Source organism: Gymnoscopelus microlampas, assembly GCF_963454915.1.
Source record: "Gymnoscopelus microlampas genome assembly, chromosome: 11".
NCBI classification, from domain to species: domain Eukaryota; kingdom Metazoa; phylum Chordata; class Actinopteri; order Myctophiformes; family Myctophidae; genus Gymnoscopelus; species Gymnoscopelus microlampas.
The window spans coordinates 16325857-16340713 of NC_139948.1; the positions used below are offsets into that span (position 1 = coordinate 16325857).

The 14857-nt window shown below is 43.2% G+C and overlaps 1 protein-coding gene across 6 annotated transcripts in view; it reads right to left on the reverse strand.

Moving 5' to 3' along the window:
- The window catches only part of bptf (bromodomain PHD finger transcription factor), a 37575-nt gene extending 24766 nt beyond the window's left edge, over nt 1-12809 (reverse strand). For 2 of the 6 annotated variants that reach the window (XR_014601769.1, XM_084071274.1), the window contains exons 1-8: nt 12056-12809; nt 10250-11072; nt 7647-7867; nt 5878-6030; nt 5093-5275; nt 1840-2046; nt 1644-1726; nt 1084-1442 (exon numbers count right to left, since the gene is read on the reverse strand). Coding sequence is in view for 5 of the 6 variants with exons in the window: in XM_084071274.1 (XP_083927400.1) it covers nt 1084-1442; nt 1644-1726; nt 1840-2046; nt 5093-5275; nt 5878-6030; nt 7647-7867; nt 10250-11072; nt 12056-12611 (2585 nt within the window). In the remaining variant the exon portion in view is untranslated. The remainder of the gene's footprint in view (nt 1-1083; nt 1443-1643; nt 1727-1839; nt 2047-5092; nt 5276-5877; nt 6031-7646; nt 7868-10249; nt 11073-12055) is intronic. The other 4 variants (XM_084071276.1, XM_084071275.1, XM_084071278.1 and 1 more) reach the window with 4 other exon arrangements.
- Nucleotides 12810-14857: the final 2048 nt, after the last annotated feature.

Consider the following 14857-nt stretch of genomic DNA (forward strand, 5'->3'; position numbering starts at 1 on the left):
TGGTCTTTGGGTCAAAAAAAAAAAAACAATAAAAAAAAAAATAATAATAATAATTACGTTTTTTACGTCTGTGGCAGGGTTGGTAAACGGGAATAATTACGTTTATTACGTCAGTGGCAGTGGATGAGTTAAGCCCTATACTTCGGCTATTCTAATACCCAATCTACAAGCTCACAAGGCAATGAAGGCATCATATTGTGATGTGTTGTATATCTATTTTCAAACAATAGTGAAAATGACACATTTCCGCAGCCTATAATGACATGCCCAAAGTAGGGACACCAGGGTTGAAATGTTCAAAATAAAGATGGCTTGGGAATGTTTGTGTAACACTGTTTTGCTCTCACCTTTCCTCCCCAGTTATCTCAAAGAAAAAACACAGAAGGACATTAAAAACCCACTGTCTTAACCACGTTGTCCTTTTATTTCCTTAAATAATTTTTATGAATTTCTTATTTTTTCTGTGAAGTGCAATGGGTTGCACCTACTGTAAGAAAAGTGCTATATGAATCAAGTTTCATAGATTGATTGATTAACCCTGGCATCTTTAGTTTTTTTTGTTTTACGTTCTTTAAATACATATATAAAATACATATATATTTTTTAAGTATCTACAAGCTCACAATGTGTCACTTCGTGATGCTGCTATTTTATAGCCTGGGATCCAGCCTGCTTCGCTACGTTCGGCGGACTTTTATTTCTCTCTTCGCTACTCAGTCTGGAATGCACCCCATTGACTCGTTTTGCAGAACTACACTGGAACTACATATGTTACGTTAGGCAACGTCGTTGCTGATTGGATGTTGTTCAAACGAATGACGAATCACAACGATCACACTGTTTTTTTTGTCCCGCCCTGCACCACAGACCAATCAGAAGCCACGGCACGATTCGAAACGTTTGGCATGTCCCACCTCCCTTGGAGATAGGAGGCATTCCAGACTGAGTAGCGAAGAGAGAAATAAAAGTCCGCCGAACGTAGCGAAGCAGGCTGGATCCCAGGCTAGCTATTTTAGCTATTTCTCACAAAACAAAGCATATAGGGCTTAAGTGGTATAAAAAAACAACAACAAGATACCCCACCTGTGTGATGCCCAGTTGGGGTGCATGAAGGGCCCGGGGACATTGCTCTCCAGCTGGATGATGGTGAGGCGCAGGGTGGAGATCGTCAGTGCCCTGGAGCCGTGGATGGAGCCGTTCCACTTAAACTCAGCGGCCGTGGTCAGGCTGAACTTGTGAGACAGGTGGCGCCTCTTGTCGTGGTCCTCGCGGTGCTGGTGCTTGTTGAGGGCCAGGACATTGGTGCTGTACTGGTTATGGTACACTCTGTACTTACCCTCCTGGCCCAGCTTGAACAAGTTGTTCATGCTTGCCTTGGTCGCCAGGTCTCTTTTGATAGAACCAGTGCGGGAGGCATCGCCATCGGCGCGTGTGGGAGAGGACTGGAGGAAAACAGAGAGACAGGATTACACTGAACTGTCTGTGAAGAGCATCGTCAATATTTGTTAAAAGGGGATTCTCTGTCTAAAATAGTATTTCTATTTATTTTATAATCGACATGAATCCTTTGCAGAAAAGCCACCAATAGTGTGATACAAACAAACAAACATGTACACACACGCAGGTGCACATACACGCCTCACCTCTTTGCTGCCTCTGGGCGTATCATTATTTGACTCTGGTCCAGTTGACGTTTTCTCGCTCTTAACCTTCTCATGTTGCTCTGCTGGTCACAGAACACATATGATTGATTCATACACTGGGACAATCGGGCCCATTTCATACAACATGGACCCCTGTGATTTTTTAAAACAGAGGTCGGTCTTTCTTCAGGTTTACCTGCGCTATCCTGGCTGGTGGTGGAACAGGACGATCTGTCGGCCAGGTCCGGCTGGTCTGGTCTCTTGAGGGCCACAGTCCCAGGCTCCCCGCTGCCACCACTGTTCTCTTCTGCCGGGCTCTGCTGCTTGCTCTGGGCAGGGGGCTTCCCCTCACTGCAAGCCTCTGCTTCCACATCTTTATCTACAGAGGAGAAGATGGGAACACCTGAAAACATCGGTTGGAAAAAGGAAAAAAAATATATATCAAGCCTCAGGGGGCTGGGATAGGAAAATGAAAGCATGCGCCATTATCACTGTCAGCAGGCTCTGTGTAAAAACTCCAGCTGTGTGAACCACAAAGGGCAGGAGATGTGCCCACGACAGGGAGGCTAGGATATGAGGGCTGACCTAACCGGATTCAAAGCACCACACCTCTGAAAATGTGTGGAAAAATAAGTCTGTGAGCAGATGCCTCACCTGCTCCTTGATGATAATGCACAATTAGCATAGTTCACCAACAAACTGCTTCATCAGTAAATATGTTTAACCCATTCAATCCGGGAACGCATCTGTGTCATTTTAGATTTGAGTTATAACCATTATTTTATACTTAGATAGCAGTAGATCTACAAGCTCATGCTACAAGCTTGTAAATAATTTTGGGTGGTCCTTGACAATAAAATGTTTGAGCACCACTGATATAGCAACAATAGTTTTTTAAGAAAAATGAAGACATTTGTTGAGACATTTGACAGTTACAAATGTTCGCTTTGAAAGATATATATTCAAAGATTTGCACAAATCTTCACGATTCTTCAAAAATAGCAGATCTACAAGCTTGTTTGTAGCTCGCTTGTATATCTGCTATTTTTGAATAGCCAAAGAAATCTAAAATGACAGATGCGTTTCCGGATTGAATGGGTTAACGGACAAATAAGCGCTTTGGTGGCCCAGGAGGCCAGATAATACTTAAACTCCTCTAGCAAGCGTAACCTATACAATCTAAGCACAAGCTGTGCCCTTTTTGTGATGCAATATTAAGACAGCAGCTCTGCCCCTATTAGCTATTAAAACAGAGAATCTTGCACATTGTGTACAATATATACAAGACTTTGTAGTGGAGGTAGCAAGCACAGCATCTGGCCATGGAGCCTTTTATTCTGGCAATAAACCAGTCTATTTCCCCACAAATTTGTAATGAGAAGAAGCGGCTGGTTGTGAGTGACCGAGTTAGTGTGGTAGACCCTGCCAGGGACGCTAACCACCACTCTGCCAAAAGCTGCCTTTTCAAAGAATCTGAGCACAAGAGGCAGGGTGAATTATGTGGAGGATGAAACCAAACAAGAGATGAATGCAGCTAGAGAATGAATAGAGCATGTAGGTGGTAAAATGGCTGCTCAGCATAACAGCTGTGGCTCTGTGCTTACAGTAGGTCAAAACACATCTAATGAAACAGAAAATAGATAGCAGCAGCTCAAGGTCATGGTGGAACAACTAAAGGGGAGGAGAAAAGGTCCTGCTTATCCAATTAGATGTCTAATCAAGATGATAACAGATGCACTGAAAAGGGAAGGGGGGGGGGGATCTAGAAAACAGGCTAATAATGAGCATTGTAGTGTTTTTGTAGAGCTAAGCAACAGTAAAACAAGATGGGAGAACAGCTATATATCAAACTAAGCAGTAATCAAAGTTACAAACAAACCCAAATACAACTGGAGAACAACAACAGCCAGGGCAAGAATGCGACAATATGCATGAAATGCTAAAAGACATCACATGGTAATGTACTGTGCAACACACGTTTGCATTATATGTGTGTTAGAATCCTGGTTACTCAATACTTTTGGCAATGTGGTCTTTTAAGAAACGCCATGGAAAGGGACTGAAAAGTAATCAGGGTAAGACGGCAAGATTTCTGCTGGAGAAACCAGGATACTTGGCTATGTATAGGGTACCCTTATCCTGGCTTCTTAAAAAAGGTTTTTAGTACCTTATCCCAGACCCAGACTGTTCACTGTGCTTCCGTGAAAAGAAAAATGTCATTGCGACCTCCTGTTCGCTTGTTATACCCTGTTGAAAATAGCATGTTTCGCCAAAAATACATAGAAAAACACAGGAGCCGAGATACAGAATATTTTCCAAATACTTTAACCAGGAAGTGAATGGAGCAGTAAATCTTATCTCCTGGTTCTGTGTGAAAAAAAATGAAAAAAAACCTGGACTTTAATTTTAAAGTTCTAAATCCTGACCTACGTTTTCTGAAGAACTTCTAAACATCAAACATTACAAATTTCTTTGCTATATACTGTACATAGCAACAACAACAACAACCCCAAAAGGGGTTACCGGATTGAAAGGTATAGTTAGGTATAGTTAGCTATAGTTACATATAGCGGTTTCCAGTCTAAATGGGTTAAGACAAAATTAAGGTCCAGTAGGTTCAAAGCCTCTGGCCCCTCCTCTTACTACTATACTACTACAGTTTGAAGTAATTCATTACTTACATAAAAACTGTATTACTGAGAAACATCTCTTTTTGCAGAGAAATGGCTTACTCAACGTATTGGTCTCAAACTCTATAGCTATCGACAACAATCAAGTTATTGTGTGCATGGGGAGGGGGCGGGGGTCTGATTACTGACCAAAGCACATACAGTAAACTGGTGTTTGAGTAACCAGAGAAACACAAAGCATGTAAAGACCATTGACAATTTCCTGCCTTGAGCATAGTACTCGCAGTATACCGGTTTCTTGTGAGCAAAAAATGTAGCTGAGTGCAAGCAGGCAGATGAGGACAGACGACGCACACATGCAGGCCAACAGGAAGATGTGACATGGAGATTGGGGTGAACTAGTGAATAATCGACTAATCAATCGACTGAAAATGTAGCAAATAAAGTTTTAATGACCCTGTATCCTTCAAAAAAATCTATTATGTGCCATTTATAACTTCAACAAAATGTGAATGTTTCTCTTTTTCCATTTTATAATATGAAATATATTTTTGTCCACAGTATGAAGATATTAAGCAATTTCAGGATGTCTGTTTGGGCTTTCAGATAACTTAATAATAATATGTTCTTTATTACCATCATTGCATGGTCTAAATGTATCAGATTAATCAAATAATCAAGAAAATGAATGACACATTCATCGATTATGATCATTAGTTGCATGATGAGCAGAATGAGCACAGATGCATAATGGGATGGCTGGACAGGGGGTTGGGGCTGGACAGGGTTTGGGGATTTATTTGTACATTTCCCAGGTACCTGTCCTGTCCTGCTTGGGGCCAACAGAGGACACCCCACTCTCCTGGCTCCCAGTGGGGGTGGGCTGGGTCCCCTCAGCGGATTCAGGGGCCTGGTCTTTAGAGACGGCTGAGTCCTGGGAGGCCGAGCCAGGCTTAGGATCAGAGGTATCGGCCTCTTCTCCGCGAGGGGGGAGTTTGACTGCTGTGGTACAAGCAAGTCACACTCAGCACCAGAGTCACCTCAAGAGTACCATTATACAAGTTCTGTGCCTTTGTGGTGCTAAACAAACTTCATACACCCCTGACACAGTCCGACAACAAGGACTGCCAGATTGCACCGGGCATGTAAGAAAAGACAAATCTCAAAAGTCGTTCAGTGTACAGTGGACTTGCTTAACCCATTTACACCGGGAAAGTATCAGTGTCATTTTAGATTTCTTTGGCTATTCAAAAATCGTGAAAATGCATGAAGATCTTTGAATATATATCTTCTAAAGCGAACATTTGTAAAATATTTAGTTCCAGGGACCTCCAGAAGCAAAGATTTGAGTTGAAAATGATCAAAAAATATATGTATTCAAATATTTGCACAAATGTTCAAGATTTTTCAAAAAATAGATAATCTACAAGCTTGTAGCTCGGCACTCGGTGCCACGCTATGAGCTTGTATATATCTGCTATTTTTGAATAGCCCAAAGTATAAAATAATGGTTAAGGCTAAAAATCTAAAATGACACAGATGCGCTCCCTTAATGGCTTAAAGACAGACAGACAACACATCATCCAGCATCATCCAGCTCCTACCTTGTGAGACAGTATCTTCCGTGGAGCCCGGCTCTTTGTGTATTCCACTGTCTGACTGTGAGGCCGACTCAGAGGGCATCTCTTCTGTCTTGGCAGGCACTGCTGCTGCTTGCTGTGCCTCTTGTTTGACTTTCAAACTAGCCATGATCTCTTCTACAAGTAAAAGAGGGAAAGAAAATGTTAACTTGATCTACACAGAGAAGCTGGAACTAGGCATTTATCACATTTGTTTAATTTAACATTTACTTAAATGTTCTTAGATTGGGGTGCACTAGCTGGGATTTGGGGGGGATGGGAATGTTCTCTGAAAAAAACATCTACTCAAAACAAGTTGAAGTAGGCGTCTCAGGGACGAGGAAACAAACAACCAGGCTTAGCAGTTGCCTTTCCAAATTGTTGGACAATTTTAATGACAATGGCAACATCACAACAGCTTTGAACTTTTCTGAGGATACAAAAATGGCCAAGAAACAACATCACAAAGAATGGAAAAGATTATTTTTAAGCTGTTCATCGTATTGTTTTGTGATTATTTACACATAGCATAGTAGAGAGACAGGAAGCCAAGATACAACACATCTCTGTCCATAATCCAACCAGGGACGTTGCAGCTATGTGGTCAACACACAATGCATATTTAGTCAGATAATGTAATAATGGTACACCCCAAGAATGGTATTTTTGACTAGTGACAAGTCAACGGCAAAACTTGCTGTAACAGAGTTACCCTTGCAACATTAAAGATGTCAAACGCACATTTAATATCTCAAACACCTCATAAATATATCCGTTATGAAAATGACTCTCTTTCCCGCCACACAACATCTGACAGAGGAATCCAAAACAAGGAACTGGAGCGGAACACAGGCCTGCATCTGATAACATGCTGCCAAGAACATTGTGGCTCATGGTTAACCCCTGAATGCCAAATCTGTCCAATAGAAATAGTTACAAAAATCTATGAAATATATAATGATAGGCAGGTGTACCGCATTTAATCTACAGTGTGGAAACATGACCAACCATTACAATAAATCTTGAAATGGCCTGAAAAAAAGAGGTGTTTGGCTCTAAAAGCTAACCAATGTGCTGTCTTCTAACCAGTGTTAGAGGTTCTTTTTTTATGTTCTGAAGAAAGATTCAGGGCAGCATCTGACATTTCTGTGTCAACTGTCAAAGTAGCAGCACACTACCTGAGGGGAAAGGTAGCCCTGCTATATGGAGCTTTTATAGAAGCCAGTACAACATGTGTATACATGCTCAGTCATATATACCCTGGTCTAATGTTACAGTCATATCAGAGACCTATCGTCTTGTAGAATATAAACTACATTTATAAGCATTGTTGCACAACAAAATACAGGGCGACTTGATTAATGATAGACAATGATTAAATAAATGAAATGGAATAGTAATACCTTCTTCCACAGATAATACTAAACCCTCATAAGGACATGAAAAGAACACAAGCCTATAGTGATATACTAATAGATTGTGGCTGGTGAGTTTTTCAAACTCAAGGGGCATTTCACCACCCGTCATCCTCTTGAGGTCCATTTGTGCCTTAATTGGAATTCACCAAGAACTGTCTATTTCTGGCTTTATTTAGATGAGACAGAAGAGAGACAGGAAATTGAGGGAAGTTACGTGTTGCATTTCCGTTGTCTATGACATATCTATGACTCCAAATTTGGGCAATAAAAAAAAATCCTTACATCATTCCCACCTTGCTCTCAATAACAAAAATAAAATTATAAATATGCCTGTACCGTTGATGGCGTTGAGGTAAGCCTTGTTGTTTCCGCGGGCCTTGTTGGTGAGGTCCTCTGTGATGTCCATGTGTTTGTGCACCTCGTCCTTCATCTCTTCCAGCGTGGCGCACAGGTCCGCCTCCCAGTAGGTCTTGTCCATGCCGTCCAGCAGCTCGCCCAGCTGAGCCTTGGTGCTGTAGTACCAGATCTTCTTCCTCTCCTGTTCCCCCTCCTCCTCGCTGGGAAAAGAGTGAAGGATATATAGTGTGATGAATACAAAAGAAATCTCCTCTGCCTCACAAATCAAACACATATATCAAAGTCAATAAAAGTAAAAAAATAATCAAATGGGGTCTATCATGCTCATTTCAAGCAATTTTATTCCTTCTTCTGAGACTCCACTAGAGTAGCTTTGCATGATTCACAGTTCACATAAATGCAACATTATGGAAATAAGGAAAAGCATATTGTCATTGTATTCAGCGAAGGAAGTATTTGGTCCTGGTATTTTTAAAGAATGATTAAGATGAGAGTGATTGCAGTACTCGCACTATGAACTCATAAATAAAACACAGCTTTACACAAAGTCCCAATTCTCCAAACACCAATCGTTTTGGTTTGTACTGCAGTCAAAACAAGATTATTTTTTGCTTTGGAAAAAAAGAAAAAAAAGCTGCTTCGGAGATGTGATAAAGGAACAAGGTGTCTCTCAAGAGGCAACCCTAATTCCCTGAGGGGAGTGAGGTACCATCTTGGCACAGGCAGTAAGCAGCAAAGTGTATGAACCTCACTTAGAAAGTTTTTCTGCTTGCATCATAAATAGCCTCCTTAGGGAGCATAGACTCTCGTGAAATGCTTATAGTGTAACATGGTGGTAGGGGGATAAGCTTTGCAAAGACAAAGTTGCCGTAAAACTAAATTATCTTTTGCATATGGTATAGTATAAATCTGAATCTATATCCTACAAATGAAATTACCCTCTTGTCTGTAGGACATCCTCACTCTCAGCATTAGGTGATATTCAGAATTGAATGAAATATGGTACATTTACCATAGGCTAAGACGGATACAGAGATACGGTTGTCCAGTGCCAGAGATCCGACCACTATGCCCAAATATGGTCATGTGCATATATGGGACCGATTGACTTCAAACCCGGCGCACGCAGCTGCAAGGACTCGAGTGAAGTAGTTCGGATATCCATCCAGTTGTCCAGAACCGCCGATCCAACCAATGTGCCCATATATGGGCATTCCAATATATGGGCATATACTGATGACATCAGGGATCTCCATAAAATGGACAAGGAGTGACAGATACAGATATCTCTATATATGGGCATAAAAGGGACACAGGTAGACAGACAGCTCATTATGTAAAAAAAGAGAAACTCCACCATCAGGTAGTTTCCCTTTGCAAAGATGTACTATAATAGTGAGTGGCGTTTTGAGCAGATAGATCAGCCAGATTCTGCACTGGTTTAGTCACCAGGTGACATTAGAGAGGAACTACCATTTAAAGGACAACTTTGTTTTTTTACAACCAAGGTTTATGTTTTAGATTGTAATTAAAGTAAATAAAAGATGAGTGTTAAAAAAATATATTTTACTGACTTTTATAGTTTTAGCAATTTTCGCAATCTTTTTTACAGTGGGTGGGGGCATTCTGTCCGGTGGCTAAATATGTATTTTTTTACACAATAACCCGGCGTTTTCTTTATTATTATTTACAGTAGCTATTCTAGCCCCCAATAACTCACATCTGACCATCAGAGACCACAGGACCTTTTTTTGTGTGTAAAAAAGGCATATTTAGCCACCAGACAGAATGCCCCCGCCCACTGTAAAAAATATCGCGAAAAATGCTAAAACTATAGAAAGCAGTAAATGAAAAAAAATTACACTCATCTTTTATTTACTTTAATTACAAGCTAAAATATAAACCTTGGTTGTAAAAAAACAAAGTTGTCCTTTAAGCTTGAACAAGCCTCCTTCACATGTTAAAAAAATGTATTTGAGGTGAAGTCAAGGACTTCTCCCACAGAGTCTCCCATTCACACCGGGTGCACTTGTTTAAGGATGCCCCCAGTACCCAGTCACATGATAGGCGGAAAAAAGGTAAGGCGGAGTATGTTGCAATAATCAAGTGTATAAGCGTAAAAAAAATGCACAGCGTTAAAAACAAATGAACATCTGTTTATCCGTTTGATTCATCCTCCGCCATGTGGCCTTTTGTTATGACTGAGAAGGTTGCGACAGTCAGGTAAAGTCAGGTCTCTGCTGCTGGATGGGACCATTTTAAATCAAGTACGAACTCTATCCAGCTGCTACGTCAATGCCCACCCAGGAGCCCTTAAACGAGTGCACCCAATGACAGCCAAGACGGTATGACGATATACTCAAGAGGTGTATCATAACAACGTCCAGAGGCGTATATCGGCAGAACAACATCACAGAAGTTTACATTTTTTTTAAGGCAGAGCTGGGCTACTGTGATTTGCGACGGAAATAGGCCTTAGAGCAATGCACACTTACAGACTGGGACTAGAAACAATTGCTATCTTACAAAATGGTCCTGACCTGTACTAGGTCAGGACCTAGTCAGGAAGGGTCTTCACTTACACAATGATCCTTCTGTTGAGGAACCAGTACTGCCTCTGGTGGCGGTCATACCCAATGGGCTCCTGGCGGATGTAGGGCTTGTTTTTCTGCATCTCTGTTACACAGTCTGTGACGCCAGGCACCTTGTGCGCCACGCAGATCTCACACCGCCACTCGTCCTCCGGGACCTCCTGCAGAGGTGGTTTCACGCACTCCAGGTGGTAGACGGCTGAGCAGGTCTCGCAGCACAGCAGATCGCCCAGGCGGTGGCAGACGCGGCAGTGGTCATCGTACAGCACCACCCCTTCAGACATCAGCTCATCGCGGGCGATGTTGGTGGTGAGGAACTGGTCGACCAGGAACTGCAGCACTTTGATCTTGCTTTTCAGTGGACCGTAGGGGTATTCGTCCACCTCCTGGTAGGGTAGGACGTGGTGATACTCACGGTCACTCTCACAGTACGCACGCACCACCTCGGGCCACGTCATGCCGTCGATGAAGTACAGCGTGGAATTAACACTGTCCTTGAGGTCAGCGGGCCCAAAGGTGGTGTTGGAGGTGTCTTCCTCACGCAGGATGACCTTCAGCAGGGCGATATGGGTTTCTGCTATCAACGTGCACTGCTCCTGACCCATCAATGCCGCACAGAAGTCCTCAAAGCGGAACGGGGAGAGACGCAGCACTGTGCCGAAGTTGCGCAGCACCTCATAGATGGAGGAGACATTGAGGAGCTCCTCGCTAGGCACCAGGAGATCCTCGGAGCACTCCGGAAGCTCAAGAGGCGGAATCTCCTTCTCCTCCAGGATGGGAGTGCGAGGTCGCGGAGCCTGTGACTTCCTCCTCCCTGTCAGATAAGGAGAGAGATCAGCAAACCATGATTGAAAGACTAATATCCATACGACATAATTGAATTTAAGTACAACTGACATTGTGTTTACAAGCTACAAGTAATCCATATTGTGTGACGTAACTGTGTGACGTTCCATAAGATTCAATCACTGTAATTTACAGGTTGATATAGAACACATGGCCAGTGTGTGGTCAGGTAAATGTGACTCCATCCTCCATGTATAGTCAGCAAAAAGTATCAGCTATTACTAGCTAATAAGCAAGATTAAGAATGCATTATATTATTATAACACAGCTCTCGCTTTCTAAGTATTGCAGGTGACACAAAACAATCCAAAGGCTGTCGGCGAATTAATGCGTTGGACTGTTCCAACTTTAACTTCTGGCCAACTGCTGCAAATGATGCACATGCTAAGCTATCGAGTTAGCTTCGGTGCTGTCATCATTTCACGGAAGTTCATTTTGCGCCATTATTAATAGTTCAATTGTGGTCATGGTTAACAACTACAATGTGTTATGTGTGGGTGGCTGGCAATATATCGTGCGCTCCGCATATACATCTATAACGTTACGCTGTTACCTAACGTGTTCCTATTGCCGTCTGCAGGATGCAAGCAGACAGCATGAGCTCACATTAGCAGGCTAGCAGTTAGCCGTTAGCTCTGAATGATAATTACCCAGATTGGACAGTGCATGTGCTATAGTAATGATGCAGGTACAATAACACATCATTTGGACAGAGGTTCGTGCCAACAAGACAGCGCTTGCACACTTTAACATTATAATTCCACCTTGCAACATTCTGGAGTCGAGACTGAGGCCTGTGTTTGTGTAATTCTCCATTTTGAACAATACAGTTCCCTGCATTGTCAAAAAAACAAAAACAATATGTAACAGCTATTAAGCACACTGGGCAACGTTTTGGAGGTCCACCTCATTGTGATCAGGGGGTGGATCATCATCATCATGTGTATTTACCCGGAGTGCCCTGGCTCTTAAAGCTGCTCTCTGTGCAGCAGCTAGCAGCATCCCCATCCTCCTCCTCCTCCAGTAGAGGATCATCCAGGCAGTCAGAGTCTTCCTCCTTGAGGGCCTCGTCCTCCTCTTCCGATACGGGCTCTTCCACAAACTCTTCCTCCTCCTCGGATCTCAGGCTGACGGCATCGTCGTCCTCCTCGCTCTCGTGGTCATCGTAGACCACCGCTTTGGAGGCAACCCTCCTCCGCCTTCCTCCTCCACCACCACCACCACCAACGCCAACTCCACCGCGACCTCCTCCTCCTCCTCTGCCACCTCCTCTGCCTCCTCTCTTTCCCCTGCTGCCCCGAGTGGACGAGCCCGGTCCCCCTCCTCTCCTCTTGCCGCGTTTAGGCTTGGAGCTTTCCCTCTTGGGACTGGTGTCGACGTCCTCGTCGCCGCTGTCCCCCCTGGGCCTGGCCTTCAGGGTGTTCCTGGGTCGAAGACCTCGCACAGGTGGAGGTGGCTCTTCCTCCGATGATAGCGGTTTGGGCGGCCTGCCCCGTCTCCCTCTCATGATAGGCGAAATCTAGTATTTCCTATCTCAATGTCGAGCCGATCCGCGGATACGAGCGAAAGTACGATCCCCCGAAAGGTTGGAGAGCAGGATGGTCAGAACATGCGGTCCCCGCAGCAGAGCCCCGGTGTTGTTTTGGGTGAGAAAGCTCAAAACGATCGCCCGGCGTCCCGTCTCGGTTCGCACGGAGCCGCCATTTTTCTTTCTCCTCTCTCTCTCTCCGATGCATGAAAAGCAGAGTTGCCAGGTTTTGCGAGAGAAATAAACAACCGGGTCTACGAAAACAAGCCCAAAAGAAGCCACAAAAGATCTTGAGGGGGAAAAGTGCAAAATGTGGAATATTTTTGAAACATTTTAACAACTCAAATCTGGTACGGGGCTCCCTGGAACAGAATATATTTTCCGTGGACAAATACCTATTAATTTGGCCCAAATTATTTGGGGGTCGCAACTACCAATATTTAAAAGCTACTTAACCCAAAGTCGCTTATAATAAGCGGACATGGCAACACTGATGAAAAAACAAAAGGCCTACAGTGGTCACGTGATCACTGTTCTTTCAGTTGACCGAAATGTAACAAAATTACATTTGTGATAACACATTGGTGTTAATTGTGCAACTATTCACAAGTCACATTGTATCAATGTTTATTCATTTTATTTTATCACTATTTAAATATTTATAATATTCTTTTTATCGGCGTGGCACGATTACACAGTGAGATCATCGGTGTTAACTGTTCATTTATACATTAAAACTTTGAAATAGCCGCAAGCAACTCTTAGATCCTATTTTTGGAATCTAGAGTTGCAATACCAACCCTTGACAGCCCATACATCCAAACAGAAAAGTCCTATCAGATTGTATTAAACTATGTTAAACTCACTCAAAGATTATAGCTGTACAGAAAGCTTGAATTATCCTCTTTGTATCTGCCAAGTTTTTGTTTCATAAAAAGCTACCATAATATTATGAGCTACTTTCTGTCAATAAATTCCGTCCGGGTGATTATTTTAGTGTTGGAGTCCGGAAGCGCTCGTTGGAAATCACTCAATGGTCCTTCGTACCACCTGTTTCGAAATTGCACATAATTTATGCAGGAGGCACGTTGCAAAAACGAGCGCTTCCAAACTCCAACACAAAAAAAAAGAATCACCTGTACGGAATTTCTTGACAGAAAGTAGCTCATCATAACATGTCTATAGTGGATTTTTGACCGCGTGTGTATACACACGCAGTCCTAAAGACAGCCCTCGTAAAAGGATTGTGCACTTCTGTTTATACTTATACCCACCCAGGAAAGGGGGCGTGGCTGTGGTGTGGGTACACACGCAGTCCTATAGACAGCCCTCGAGTCGTAAAGGGGGCGTGCACTTCCGTTTATATGTGTACCCTACCCAGGAAAGGGGGCGTGGCTGTGGTGTGTGTACACATGCAGTCCTATAGACAGCCCTCGAGTCGTAAAGGGGGCGTGCACTTCCGTTTATATTTATACCCTACCCAGGAAAGGGGGCGTGGCTGTGGTGTGTGTACACACGCAGTCCTATAGACAGCCCTCGAGTCGTAAAGGGGGCGTGCACTTCCGTTTATATCTATACCCTACCCAGGAAAGGGGGCGTGGCTGTGGTGTGTGTACACACGCAGTCCTATAGACAGCCCTCGAGTCGTAAAGGGGGCGTGCACTTCCGTTTATATTTATACCCTACCCAGGAAAGGGGGCGTGGGTGTGGTGTGTGTACACACGCAGTCCTATAGACAGCCCTTGAGTCGTAAAGGGGGCGTGCACTTCCGTTTATATTTATACCCTAACCAGGAAAGGGGCGGGGCTGTGGAAAGGGGGCGTGCCTGTAAAAAAAAGTCTGGTGGTGCTATATTTCTGTAACGCCACTAGATAGAGGCAGTACAAAATGTAATCTGTGTCATGCACAACACATACACAGTCAAATTGGATATGTTTATATCCAATTAATTCTTGTTATGAAACAAAAACTTGGCAGACACAAAGCTTTCCGTACAGCTGCAATGTTGGTGATTACTTTGACAAACCACATTGTATCCACTTTTTACTACATTTACTTATCGAATCACATTTAAATGTAATTGTTGATGTGATTCACTAAAGCTGCAATCCGAAACTTTTATGTCCCACCCTACCGAGATTCGAATCTGTGTCTCTAGGTCTACGAGGGAAATGTCTGAAGTTCTGTACTGAATACGTCCTTGGACTTTGGCGCTTATGAACTTC